This window comes from Agelaius phoeniceus, chromosome 3, assembly GCF_051311805.1.
Source record: "Agelaius phoeniceus isolate bAgePho1 chromosome 3, bAgePho1.hap1, whole genome shotgun sequence".
In the NCBI taxonomy this organism is placed as follows: domain Eukaryota; kingdom Metazoa; phylum Chordata; class Aves; order Passeriformes; family Icteridae; genus Agelaius; species Agelaius phoeniceus.
In genome coordinates, this window is record NC_135267.1 from 26,447,809 (window position 1) to 26,462,858 (window position 15,050).

Consider the following 15,050-nt stretch of genomic DNA (forward strand, 5'->3'; position numbering starts at 1 on the left):
AGACTGTTGACATTTTACTGAGCTACTTTCCAGGCACATAAAACATGAAAAACTCTGAGTTTGTCTGATACATCAGAATAATGTCTGCAGATAAAAGTGGATGAGCTTAAGTTGATTAATTAACCACAGAGGGTTCATTGTGATAATCTATAGATCAGATTATCTAACAATATGTGCTTTCTTTCTGCAACTCCTGCTTCACCTGTGTTCTTAAATTACCTTAATGAGTATCTGGCTGCTGGGTTCAGGGTGACTCTTTCCTTGCTGCTCACTGCTGGTAGAGGAAAAAAACAGACTTCCTTGTTTGGAAAGTTCAACATTTGTACTCAAATGTCTATTAGTGCACCTTAACGTTCAAAAAAAAACCCCTCAAACACAGATCCTTAATTTATATCTTGTTGTTTTGAGTTAAAGCCAGAGGGCTCACAGTTTTGACTGCTCGGACAGCATATGGGCTGTTTGCTCCTGTTTTTTTAAAAAAGGGGTGTTGCTGCTCTGTGTCAGGCAGGAGAAGCCCTGGTCACTCCTTGGCTCTCCTTTCCCTGAAGAGAAAGGGAGCTCTGAAGTCTTCAAGGGCAGAATGAGAGAGTGTGGTGAAGACACAAAGGCGCAGAATGCAGAGCTGGTGGGGATCATGTGCTGCATGGGTCAGTAAGGCAGCCGGAGCTGGGCTGGCAGGGCTGCCTGCGGGACAGGGCAGAGCTCTCTGCGGGGAAGCTTCTCTCTAGGGGCTTTCTGTGCGTTTTCCTCCTCAGCTGGTGTTTATGTGGTCATTTACCTGTTTTCTGCTTCATCTGGGGAGTTTCATTTGGTGTGCTCTGCTCTGAGCTCGAGCACACTGAACACTGCCACTGTGTTTTTTCTCTTGGCGTGCATTTGCTTTTCTGGGAGCATTTGGGTTTTAGATTTAAAATCACGGGTGTGGTATTTTGGTGGCCTTTCCCCCCTTTAATACTGATGTCTGTCACAAGATGACAGGTGTCAGCTTTCCTCTTCCTTATGCATTTGGGTCTGTCAGTTACAGAATTTTTCTGAGTGTTTGTGTAATATATATGTATATATAAAGGATCGAGGCTAGTGACCATCAATTCTTTTGTGTATGTTAGCATTTTAATTGAAAACAGAGTTGAAATGAATAGTGACTTTGTATTCTAACATGATACAAGAAAGTGGATTTTTCAACCTTTTGTTTTTCTAACTGTCATCAAAGTAACATTTCCCAAAATGTAAACTTCTGTGTGCTTGGTAAAAACTAGGTGGGATTACCTTAGTAAAAAAGACACTTTGTACACATTGTGAAATTCTGCAATTGAGAAACTTTGCGTTCTTTTTAAAAGAGCTACTCATAATGAAACAGTTAAAAGTGAAAGTGTTTCTGGAATTATTTTATTTCTGATATTTTCTGTTCTCTACTTTTTACTTAATCAAAGCTCCCACCTTGTTATGGTAAATAACTTATGTCAGAAATGGTGTCTTGCTAGATGAAGGTTTTGGAGAAATGTATGTGTAGCAAAAGATTTTCTTAATCTGCCAGATTTTTTTTCCCGGAGTACAGCTTTGTGCTCTAGTTTCTCTATCTCCTCTTTATTTGGGTCTTCAAGTAGAATAAAAGACTGTAGAGCTGTGAAGTGGGGAAAAAAAGCATATGCCAGAAGCTTAGAATATCTTGAGTGGTGTGGAAAAGCATTTAGGAAACAGCAACTCTTCTGCACAGAGCCAAACGTACAAGTACAGTTCACATACTGCTTGAAGATTTCATTGCCACAGTGAGCTGTGGCTATAAAAGTTATAGGTGTGTTAAAAAGGATTGGAAAAAACCCAGAAAAAATTGTGTCTATGACTATTAAATGCAAAGATATGAATGAACATGTAGAAAGTCTGTGAGTCACATAAGAGGACTATGCAAAGGCTTCACAGGCTTTTACTTGTTTTTGCTTCTGTTCCTCAATAGTCATTTCTCACTGCTCTTAGGAACCCCATAAGGTGCTCAGTTTGGCCCAGGATGAACTCTTGTATAATGTCTTGCTGTTTTGAAAGACTTCAGTATCACACTAGAGATTTGAAAGACCTTCTGTGAATTTATTTTAATTTAATAATTGTTATGTTTGACCAACCTGAAAACTGTATTTTTTAATGTGAAATACAGGACCTGGTTCAATCCTTTAGTGATGGCAATAGGTACACAGGGATTTTGTTTTGCTACCTGAGCTCATTGCTCATTCTCAGCCACACTGCAAATAGCCTGAGTCAATGAAACAGTTGCAGTTGTGTTGTACATTGCTGAAGGGCTCTGGCTATTTTAGACTTGCACAGGTGGTCCAAGTCCTAACACACTGTGACTCCTGCTCTGGGGAGCTCTGGGATGGTGACCAGGCTCTGTAGCAGTTTTGCTGGCTGTGGCCCTGCTCAGGTAGCTGGAGACAACTCTTGTGCTGGGGTGGTGGTTAGGTTTTCTCCAGTGTGGCTTGGCAGAACACATGCTTGTGCTCCCTACCCATAAGTGGGATGCTTTCTTACTCTGAGTCCATTGCATTTATAATTTCTGCTCAGCATTTCGTGGGCAATCATTGATGCTGACTGTCATGCCAGGGAGCAAACTGCTGGCAGTGGCTGGGCCCCATACCTGGGTTAGTGGGCATCCCTGCTTATTTTGCAGAGGGTTGAGAGTCCTTTCCCTGGCTGAGGCTGTAACTAGCCCTTGTGTGTTTGAACAAGGGTGCTGTGCCAGTTGAAAAGCATAATGGTTGAAAAAGTTAGCTTTCATATCACAAGTTTTCTATTGCCTAATACACTAGTAACAATTTGATTATATAGACCATGAGTAGCATTTATAGTTCTTAAGAGTTTGCCATGACCTTTTCAGTACATTTTGAGTTCCAGTTGACTTTTTCAAGGCAGTTAGATTTTTGTCAGTAGGCTACTGTAATACCTGAGGGGCTGTTGCCCTGGAGGAACTCACCTGGAGTGTCAAGAAAATCATGCTGTGATGTACTGAAAATAACATTTCTGTGCTATTATTTTGATTAGATATTTTGGAGCTTTTGCAGGCTATTCTGTTTTTAAAATTTATTAGAAAATTAATTTTCTAAAGGTCTTAATAAAAAAAATCTTCTGCATGATTTGTAGAGCTGTTAAAACTTTTGTTTTTCCTTTTTACCTCTAGATGAGCGTGACAAAGTACAAAAGAAGACATTCACAAAATGGATAAATCAGCATCTCATGAAGGTCAGTTGTTATTTCTGTTATGTCTGGATGACTGATTGCTACAGCAGTGATTGTGTCTTTTACTATATGTTTGATTTCAGGATGAAGCTGTGTCACATGTAAGGAAGATCTTAAATTGTGAGGGTTATGCATGTGCTTTGTCTTTGAGGAGTCATGGGGGAGCTGAAATGCTGCCCAAGGTGATCTGATGGAGTACTTGAATTTGAAATTAAAATGAGTCAAAGTTGATTTCTTTCTATAAGGCTTGGCTCATTTTTGGAATTTGTGTGTCATGGCTGTAGTACCACAGCTAAGGCAAATGAAGGGAAAAAATATTTGAAATACCATGCTGAGGAGAGAGGGAATGACCTTGAGAGATCTCTAGACCATCCTGTGGCATCATTATGCTGCTCATGGATTAGAAATAGAGGCTTTCCAGGGGCAAAAGTCACTTTTCAATATCTTTCTTTTCAATAGCAGTGAACTTTGCTTCAGGGACAGAGCATATTATTTTAACACCGTTTACAGATTTTAGTTGACAGAGAACTAAAAGCTGTGAGTTCACCTTTACTGCATGGCCCTTCAGTTCCAAATTTGCTAAATTTGCTGTCTCTGGAGAAACAGATTGTATAATTACTTGACATAACTTCCTTTGATATTCCCCCTCACTCTGAGGTTGAATTAATGTAAAATTCACATTAGATAAAAATGTATCTGAGTTGATAAAAATAAAAACTGTCAGAGTTGAGATTTAATTAATGAGTGCAATGTTAAAATTCTGTTGGAAAGATCTCCTTGTATTCATGTTTAGAGAAAAATAGAGTTTTTTAGAGAACAACTTCATTATTTCTCTCTTTCTTGTGGCTACTCTTGCAGGTATTTGAGCAATATTGGACGCTGAAACAAAAGAGAGTTTCTACAGGGTTGTGGATGTTTAAAACTACCTTTTTTCCCCCCACATCTTTTAAAATTTTGAAATGTATGTAGCTCTTGGAAATGGTGTGATGTGGGAAACTAACCAGGCTTGGAACTGAAGTTGGACTCAAATTTATCTTTTGCAAGAGACCTCTCTTGCAGAGGGATCTTTTAGTCCTTCTTATCATGACTGAGCCATCAGCCATCATCTTTCTATCAGCCTCTGTGCAGCATAAAACCTTTCTGTGGGCAGGGTGAGTCTGGAGTCACAGAACTGCTCATCCCAATAGGTTTCCCTTTGTGAATTTTGTTAGACCCAAGGGAAACACAGTGTATCTAGAAACAGCTGCTCCAGGGACCCCTTCTATGCAGAAGCCTCCTCCCTTTATTCCTAAAACATCCAAGTGGCCCCATGTCCCTGCAGAAAATTTTACTTGCTAATGAGAAAAGACAAAAGGCAGTTCTGCAGCCTTCCTTTAATGAGTTTTGCCTCATGTTGATAATATAAGAAATGTATCCATTGTAGAATACTTCAGAGAAATTAAAGGAAAAAAAAAGCATCCAGGAAGGTTGCCAGGACTCTGGAAGTAAAATGCAATATCCAAATTAACCATCAGGCATTTCTTCATCTAATTGAGAGTAATTGATGTCATGTTTATAGGGTCTACTCATGTTTTTGTGTATTAAAGAAGCATTTTAAAAATGCAGCTTTGGTTTTCTGTGGGATGCAGAAAAGCCTATGTCAAGCTTTTTGGAGAGCAATCCTTTAATATGGGTTAAAAATAGTGCCTTATTTTACAGAAGAGCAGTGTACTGAAAATTATATTTCTATACAATTTCATTTTACACATTTCTAAAATATGCACAGTCATCATTTCCATGCTGTCAACCTCTTGGGAGTAGCTTAAAAGAGATTTAGATTCTAAACCCATAAAGAAATGAGGGTAAAGAGTTCACTCTAAATCCTTTTGCATTGCTTGCCAAGGTCAGTGGCCTTAGGCCTTCATTTCCAAATAGTTCTGGGTTGGGTGATTGCAGAGGAATAGATACAGAGAGAAGAGACAGATGGGGTGTATTGACTGTGTGTATTGCTGGCCTTGATCTTCATCTCAAATTGCTCACTTCAGAATTCAATTTAAGAGTTTCTAGTTCATACAAATATATTTTGACTATAGCTCTTCCATTAACTTGGAATTTATGTAGCAACTCAACTTTTTCTTCTGGAAACAGTTTGAAAGCAAATGTTGATACAGTTGTCAGATTTCTGTTCTTAGACGTTGTTTCTACAACCGTGACTTGTATGGAAATTAAAATCAATGTTTCAAGTGTTCTCTGTCTTAAGACATAGGGACATAGAAAGCTAACATGATAAGGTGGAGGGAATGTAGAAAAATAGCCCAGTAAATGAGTGCATTTCTAGCAGAGACAATGCCCCTCTCCTAGTCAATGCACTAAGTTCAACTTGAGCCGTCATTTCCAGCTACCTCATATTTAATACAAATCATATTCAACTCATATTTGCACATTCACTGTGAATACCTTGTTTCAGACAAACCATGTGGGAATTGTCTCATTTCAGGCATTGCAATAGATTTATTTGAGCTGGTTACCCAGACTTGTTCAGTAGATAACTGAGGGAACAGGCCCTTTTCAGTGTTCCCCCACTAAGACATCCACCTAAGAGGAAGATGAATTTTATCCTAGAAATGCTTTTGCTCCACTGACTGTAAAAGGAAGTCATGTCTGTCATGTGTAGGGTCCAACAAGAAGCAGAAAAGATGATAGTGAAAATTATGAGAGTTCTTGGGAAAGACCAGACCACACATGTGGACATGTCCCCACTATGGGCATGGGGATGGATCACATTTTAATTTCAACTTTTTTCCCCTCCTATTTGTGCTCTTTGCTTTCTTTTTCCTGTTTCTTTTCTCTGTGCCCTAATTATTCTTTTGCTTTTATTTTTTCTCTTTCTTTTCTCATCTCTTTTCACATTTCCCTTTCTTATTTAGTGCTTTCCTTCCTCATTCTAATTAAACTCCTATTTTCCTGCAGTCCTTGAGAAAGTCCCAAATTTGCATGCTTTTATACCAATATATCTAAGAGGTTTTATTCTAGGTCAGCAGCAATTTTATGAGTTCCCATCTTTTGCTGGGGAATGGCATAGGAGCCTACTGTCACTCTTCTAATTAAGTTCTATATTTATGGGATTTACTGAGTAACCACAAAGAACCAGATGACTATAAATATTTACTCTTCTGCTGTCTGTTGCCCATCTCTGGTTGCATTAGATTCAAAGTGTGTAAGTGCATAATATTTAAAATTCAGTGTTAGTCCCTTGTCAGTTTATTTGAGCAGTAAAGCATGTTATGTGCTTTGCTAAAATAGGAACATAGTCATTGCAGAAATATTTCCTGCTCGTGTTCTTAAGATACCTAGTTTTTGACAGGTATACAGTGTGTTATTTGCAAAATTCAGCTGTTCAAGTTATCTTTGAATTCCACAGTTTAAGGTCAAGTGGACTGTCACTAAGTTTTTTTAATGCTGAAATTTTTCTTTTGAATTGATAACAGATTTTCTGAGGACTGGTTGGAGCTTTAGACTTGCTAAGGCTACTGTTTGCTGTCTGATGGTGTGGCTCCAGTTTAAATGTAATCTTTTGTGTCTTGTTGACATACAGACTGGAGAGGTGAGATATTGGACTTTAGACTTGCCTGCTGCTGTGGTATGAGCTTCCAGGGAGAGTTCACATGCCAGTGCAGTGTGGTGGTGGGGCAGAGGTCTCCTTTCTTCTTGGAAGCAGCCTCTGCTTCCAGCAAGTGTTTCACGCTGCTGCTGTAAAAATAGGGTGTTAAATCTTGCTTGAGCAGTAAGTAACCCTTGATGTGACACGAGCAGGTAAATTTGTGGCTGCGTGTTTTATTCTAGTGTAATGTTCTCATAGTGCTAAAGTGCCCAAGGAGAAATCCAGCCTCCATGAAAGCCCAGAAATTCTTCCTGACATCCTTTGAATTCAAAACCCCAAAACTTAAAGAAATAGTGAGGCATGTATGAAACACCAGTGGAGGATGAGATGAAAGTCAGAAAATAAAAGAAGCTGTTGATGAAAACAGAATAAAAGCAGATAAATTCCTCTTTGTTGTTGATTTTCTTTTTCAAATCAATTAAAAAATATTTTTGTAGTGGCCGTCCTAGTCCTGAGAGATTAAATGGGCTATTTTGAAATACTTTGTTTCTTTATTAGAACTTAGGATGTACAGAAAATAGAACTAAAGGCAAGGCAAGCAGAGACTGGCTAGTGATAGAGCGAACACTTCCCTTCAAGGGAAAATGTTTCTTCCTTTTCATGGAATAAAAAGTTGTAGAGAGCCTCTTAATTTGCCTTCTAGCAACACCCTGTGTGCCTGGGCAGCTCCCTGGAGAGGGACAGCTGTCCCCTCCATGGCACTGACAGGGAGCCCAGCCCCCTGGGGCCACCTGCAGTGTGGGTTGGGTTTTGGGACCCTTGGCTGACCATGCATTGGGAGAAACAAGCTGCTGATGGGAGCAATGGGCAGCATACCTTCACATTCATTAGTTGCTCCAAAAGTCACTTTAAAAGGTGTTATTAACCAGAAGGCTTTTGTAAGTAGCTGGACAAAATGCTTTTGAAAACTGTTGTTTTAAAGCCCAGTGTTTAAACCATGTACTGTATTGCAGTGGTAGTGCATTAGTGAGAGAGAGAACAGCTTTTTGTTGTGCAAAGACCGAATGAATAATTCAGAATAGAAACCTGAAGTTATTGATTCCTGGGTGTCCTTCAGGCAGCACAGGGTTTGTAAATGGCCTCTTAGGTCGATTGCTTTGTGAAATGTTCAGGTATGACCTTAATGGCAGCAGGATTGACTATTCCTGATAGAGCTCAGTCATTCCTTGCTGAAAGCTGGCACTTTACTGACACTAGTGGTTATCATTTTAGATAGCACTGCTCTCAGTATCTTCTTTTCCAGCCTGCAGTTAAAATGTTATTTAAAATTCCCCACCTCTGCTTTTAGAAATGAGTACTTTGTAGCTCTACATTGATATTAAAGGATGAGGCACTGGTGTTAGCCTAATGGTAGTTGCTTTTAAAAAAATTCTTAATTTAGCACCTTTTGATTTTGAAACACACTCAGAAAAAGCCCCCCCCCCCGCCTTGTTAAATAAATTAAGACTGATTCCTTGCTGTGCTGGTGCATCTAAATGAGCACTCTCATTTGTATACTCTCTTCCCAGTTTATTCTGACAGCTGCTGCAAACTGTGTTGGGCACAACTTCCATAAAATTCCACTTCAAGGTGGTCCCCAGCTTGCTTTAGCCATTGAGTGCAGCTAAAGGATCAGTATTTCCTCCTCTATTTTGGAATTCAATTGTTTAGCTATGCCTACTGTCTTATGGGGTGGACAGAAGAATATTTCAGTTTTTCAGTTTTTCTCCTAAAATTTTTTCCTGTTGTGTTTTCAGGACTAATTCTAAAAGGTCTTGAAGTGTTTTTTCTTTCAGACATAGCCCTTCTGAAAAAATAAATAAAAAAAACTCTTGAAGAACATAATCAGTTAATGGTGCAAAGGAGTTTTTGGTATTTTCCCTGGAAATATGCACAATTGCAGTTTATTCATTGTGTATACATTTTTTTTCAAAAATTCTTCATTTGGAGGTAAACCACACTGCTTAGTATGATCTGTAGCCATTTGCAAAGCAGCTCAGCAAGGAAACTGGGGATTTTTTTGGTGTTTAATTAAAGTTTAGATGAGGGAGTAAAGTAACCAGGAAACAGTGAGGAAAAGTAGTGACAAATGCCACAAGTTAAAGCTGCAAAAGAGGAGGAAAATGTACAAATTTTTAAAGGATAATGATGAATTGCATCACAAAAATCTCTCTGCCAGTAAGCAAATAAATAAATAAGCAAGTTCAAGTCAATAAAAACGGTGCCACAGATTTAGTTTATTTGATCCTCTTTAATGCATTCAGACTTCATGACTAATTGGGAACAGGAAAGAGAATAACTGAAACCAATAAATTAAATATGCATGAAATATAGGCTAGCTTGAGCATATCGATATTTTTATGGCATGCAACCCTATTGAACCAGTTGAGCACATGCTTTTATGTGTGTTGGGTTTTTTTAAGAAAATGGTTTATATAGGTGCTCTTATATGAAAGAATGAGTATAAGGAGAACTAAGTCTGCCATGCAATGACTGCACAATGAATTAGAACCACTAGAATCAATATGCTCCCTATTATAGACTTAATATATTAATGTATTAATTCATTCTCTTTTTTGTTCAGTCCATTGTTTGCAATTAGTTCTCAGCATAGATTTTATTTAATATTATTTATTCCTTGGAGATTGCAAGAGATAAAATTCTAGCATTTGCAATTAAGTGTTGACTTTTAAATTAATTGTTAAATTATGCATGGGCTTATTTTTATCTATATACTTTTGATGTATCTGTATCGAATAATAATTTATATATCAGTTTAGAAGTACTAGGGTTTGATCTAGCTCCCTTTGGGCTAATGTAACTGTGCCATTGGCTCCAGTGGGAGTAGTTTTTGCCCCAGTATGTGGACTCCAGACAGTGAGCAACTTCAAACATTTAATCACAGACATTACCTAAGTATTTTGTTCTAAAGCAATATTTCATATACTCTGGAAAGGAAGGCTTGCCCTGAGGTAGTGTAGATGTGTGACAGTGTGAAGACCTAAGAAGGCATGATAGAAGAATAAACATGTTATTCCTGTAAGGAAAGGTGTTCTCTGTTAAAGGCATTTATGGTGCTTTGAACAGGGACAATTCAGCGTAATCACATAGCATCACAATGATCCTCTACTTAGAGTACCTTGATTGGAATAATATTTTATCAGCCAACCTTAGTATTATTTACCTACTTCAGGCATGTTTGGAGTGTATTTCCTTTGGTGAGGATTAGTTTTAGAGCTGAGTTTAATGTTATTAGCATTACGTTTGCATACTTTAAACAATTCCTCCCTGGTAAGTAACATTTGACAGCATGTAGTACGGGCCAGAAATGGTGAGGCCAAGTCAGAAACACAAAGGGTGATGAGAAGTGGGTGTACTGAAACACTGTGGCACACTTCTGGCCAAAGAAAAAGGGCAGTAGGGCTGCTGTTGATTGGAGGCATTGAGCTGTATCAAGAAAATTGATGGTGGGTTTTTGGTCACTAACTTAGCATTGGAAAGACAGAACTGTGTAGCAATAGGGAAAATAATTTAGCCTCATAATTGACAGAAGGAACAATGTGGAATTCTGCATTTGAAAACCTGCAAAGGAGCCTTCAGTAGCCTATGTAAGAAAGGCATTTCTGTGGCACAGCTCAGCTCATCCCCAAGCAGGTGTGCAAACCACACTTGCTGCTCTGTTCCCTGCCTGCTGCAGGAGCTGCAGTGGCTGCCTCTGGTGTGAACAAGTTTTGTGAGTGAAATGCCAGCCAGAGAGACCTTCAGCCTGCCAGATTCAGAAAGTTGCTATCAATGCTTCTTTGTTAGGTCAGGACTGGCTGGGAGGGGCTGCTTCAAAATGTAAAAAAGGATGGTAATTTGGAAGCAAGTGGTTGTAAATCCCAGGCTCACTTTTCAAAGAAAAAAGAGAAGTGAGAAGTTAGAGCAAGATAATGAACTGGAGAAAGCAACAGGTAGGGTCTCATGGGGGAGTAATACAGGAGAGGCAGAAATGCAGGAGATCTGGCAGTTGTTGAAGGTGTTTGTGTAAGAGGCGCAAAGGCAGGCTACAGCCAGGCAGAACAGATAGGAGACATTGTATAGGAAATACTGCTGCTTTCAAGGTGTGTGAAATACAAAGGAGCTGTACAAGAAGTGGAAATAAGTGTAGCAGGACTAAAGGTTTGTATAAAGGAATTAATAAAGCAATGTGGGGTAAAATCAGAGAAGTACAAGGTCCGGAATGAATTAATGTGACATGGAAGATCGCAGGAGAAAAACCCTGTAATTATGTCAGAATATGAAGAAAAAAGAAGTATTGTTTAGAAGTACATTACCAAGGAATAGAAGAAGATAAATAGTTTTGACCAATGTAGAAATGTCTGAATTACATTGGTCTCTTTGTTCTATAAAGTGCTGAAATATGTTTTAATAAGATGAGGGTGAAATTCAGATAAGGAAACAGTGGATTGAAGAATATTTGGTACGTGACATTTTCTTGTCACACAGCTTTATTTATCCAACAGTTAGTAACTCACTGATTTGTAATATTTTATCATTCTATTTAAGAACTCAGAGGAGGGGGAAGACTTCTAGAAGTCTGCAATTACAATAAGCATAATAGATCTCTCTCCCAATGAGAAGAAAAGAATGAGGAGTTACAGACCTTGCAGAGTGATTTCTCTCCCAGGAGAGACTGTGGAACATCTGATCTTTGAAAGCAGGTGGACAAAGGGGAAGTGGTGCAAATGGTATGTCTACCATTTTTTACATGCTACCAGACATAGTCTCCTTAGCAGATCACTGCCCCAAAATTGGGATGAAAGGATAGCTGACAGAGCTTGCTGGGCTATTGCCATTAATAATGGCTGCAATTGCAGCTAGAGCTGGTGCTGGGAAGAGCCAGTGCCCTTGGCTGTTGCCACTGCCATGGGTGCTGTCAGGTGCTGCAGCAGCAGCATCTGGCTCTGGCAGGCAATGCCCATGAGCAAGGACCTTCCCCTGAGAGGAGCATCCCAGTGCCTGCTGCCCTCACTGTACATCATCTTCAAGTGAGGTTTCAAGCTCTGTGACTTCACCTTTGCAGGGCAAGGTACACCTGTTTCTCTCTGGCTGTGCAACTCTCTGGCTCCAGCCTTTTGTCATGTCAGCAAAAGCTGTCATTTTTGCCCTGTCACAAACCTCACAGGATTCATTCCTTGCCCTGGGCTGTGTTGGCTTATGCCCAGGGAGCTCCAGCAACTACCCATGAGTTCTTCACCTTGCCTGTGGGCAGCATGGTGCTTAGGAGACAAGGAGGCAGCTTGGAATTCTGCTTTCTCATAGACACAATTGTGGGAACTTGGCTGTGAAACTCTGCCTGGCTGCCTAACTTCTCATCTCTGTGTGGACAAGAGGCTTGTAGCCATGTCTAACAAAGTAGTAAGAAGATCATGTTTCTTGGAAGATCAAGAGTAGGTTGTGATAATTTGAGTTTGTTTAGTCTGAAGCTAAGAAGACTGAAGGGGGACATGATAATGTGTCCTCAGTAGGTAAAAAGTGTTTATGCAGAGGCTGGTGAACACATGATTTCTGAGGTCAAACTTTAGGGGAAGGGACAACAAAAACACCAGTTTATTTTCCAGAAGATTTAGTTCAAAGATTAGTGAGGAAAAATGCCCCTCTCTGTAAAGCCAAGTAAGTGTAGTCAAACACTGAAGCACTTGTACTGTGTTTTACATTTCCTTCATTTGGATTTTCAAGAATAAATTAGAGGAGCATCTGTAGTGGTTTTTAGCCAAACTGCACAGGACTGAGTGATCTGTCCAGTCCTTTTTAACCTTACACTTTTACTATTTTCTCACAGCCTTGTAAGGCACAGTCCTTCTCTGGTGAAGTATAATTCAGCTTTTGAGCCTTGAAGCTGATCGCTGCAAAATTCCTCAGCAAAGCTTAAATTTTTATTACTTTATTGATTTCAATCTGCATTAATCCTACAGTTCCAGTGAAAATGCCTTCTTTGAGATGGTTGCCATGTAAAGTGAAGCTTAGTGATGTTTGCTTTATATTCTTGTTAATTGTTTATCACTTTTATACCTTTGTAAATAAAATATTTTTAAAAGGGGAGAACAGATGTTACAAGAGAGCAAATCCACTTGGTTGTGAGTCACACTTTCTTTGTTTTAGTTGTTTCTGAAATTTATAAATATCTTTAGTCTTACATACAAAACCATCAAAACAAAGTGTACTGATCTGAAGAAAAATCTAAAAGAATTACGGTGGTGCAAAAGGGGGAAGAGAGATGGGAATGCTGTGCCTTGAAATCACAACTTGTGCAAGCAGTGTTGTTGGCTGGGAGTATGAGTGGAGTGGCATGGAAACCTCACATGACATGCCACATGTGGCACCAGCCCCTCATGTTCTCTTTGAGCTATCCACAAAATGAAGGTTAACTCAGTGCAGTAGATTCTAAAACTTGCTGGACATCTCTGTGACTTTATATTTTAGAACTTTAAATTGTAGCAGTGATGGAGTAGACATCCGTTTTATGTTAGTAAATATGCATTTCTGCTTGTGAATCTGCAGGGGCTCCACTGAGGTGCATTTGCTGATGCCAATATGCAAGTTTACAAGCAGACAACCAAGACTGTGCCAAGGATTAATAGCAGTGAGGGTAGTGCTGTGATAGTGATAATAAGTAAGTGGAGTGGGACCTGGGGGGATATCCTGAGTGGTTGGATCAATGCTGGTTGGAGAGAAACTTTGAGCCCCTTTGTCAAAATGTTTTGAGATGTGTCCAGTTCTCCTCTCCAGTACAAGAAAGACATGGAGCTCCTAGAGTGGGTCCAACAGAGGGCAAAAAAGATTATTTAGGGACTGGAGCATTTCTCTTATGAGGAAAGACTGAGGGAGCTGGGCTGATTGAGCCTTGAGAAGAGATGACTGAGAGGGAACTCATCAATGTGTATGAGTATCTAAAGGATGGGTGTGAGGGAGATGGACCAGGCTCTTCTCAGCGTTGCCAAGCAATAGGACAAGAGGCGATGGGCAGAAACTGAAGCACAGGAACTTCCTCCTGAATATAGGAAGAACTTCTTCACTCTGCAGATGACCAAGCAATGGAACAGATTGTGGAGTCTCCCTTACTGGAGATATTCAAGAGCCATCTGGACACAATCCTGTGCAGTGGGTGACCCCAATATGAAGGCTGGACCAAATGACCCACTGTGGTCCCTTCCAATCTGGCTCATTCCGTTTTGGTGTTAATGGACCCAATTTTCTTTTCCTGTAGGAAGTGGGAAGGACTTGTGACATTTAGGATACTTGCTTAAAGTTCTTCCGTACAATGATGCTGTTTCAAATATCACACGTCTACTGAAATCCATGAAAGGACTCCTTGATGTGTGTGTTTATGTCCTGCTGTTGGATATATATGTAAGATTATACCTCTGATTGCACACTTGCTGATTTGGGGATTAGGAAAATACTGGAATGCATTTCATGAAACAAAAACGTGGGATGTTAAGAAAAATATAAGGATATTTAGCAATGGCCATATTAATTATTTTTTTTTAATTGAGCCAGAGTATATTTATACCTCAAAGCCATACAAATATTGTATGATTAATAGTTATCCAGAGACATGGGAAATAATTGAAGGCAGGGGCAAAACTGAGTATGTGAAAGCAATGGATGATTGAGTTGTCTGGGAGAAATGTGAAGGTTAATGTGCAAAAAAAAAGTGACTGAGCTGAGCTTTTTAGATACAAGGACAAGCTGTTAGAGAGATGGAACACAGGAAGGATGTTATGGTTGTCATGATAACAGAATGTAAAGCATTGGCCAGAGGAGACAGTGAAGGATGAATCCAAGGATGCAATCAAGGATGAATCTTCAGTTAAAAAACATCTGCTATAAACAAAGATCAGGGGTGTTGAACTCACTCTGTAAAGGAGACTTGTTTAAATGTTCCTTAATAAAATCCTTAATTTAGGATTTAATAATTATTAACCCTAAATAATTATTAATCCTTAATAATCCCTTAATAAAGGATTGAGGAATTCCTTAATAAAGGAATTGAGTAACATTAGCTGTGTCTGCTGCTTGTGAGAATTAATATCCAGAAACCTATTCAAACAGAAAAATTCCTCCTGAATACTACAGAAAGAACCGTTTATTCCCTGTGAACCACGAGAATTGTTTCCTGCAGAGTGGATTATTAGACTGTCAAAAGCAAGGAGTGAAAAAGAAA

At 39.3% G+C, this 15,050-nt stretch overlaps 1 protein-coding gene across 23 annotated transcripts in view; it reads left to right on the plus strand.

Moving 5' to 3' along the window:
* Nucleotides 1-15,050, plus strand: part of DST (dystonin) — a 291,993-nt gene that overhangs the window by 86,466 nt on the left and 190,477 nt on the right. For all 23 annotated transcript variants that reach the window (XM_077174926.1, XM_077174932.1, XM_077174929.1 and 20 more), the window contains one exon: nucleotides 3,164-3,225. In XM_077174926.1, the coding sequence (XP_077031041.1) occupies nucleotides 3,164-3,225 (62 nt within the window). The remainder of the gene's footprint in view (nucleotides 1-3,163; nucleotides 3,226-15,050) is intronic.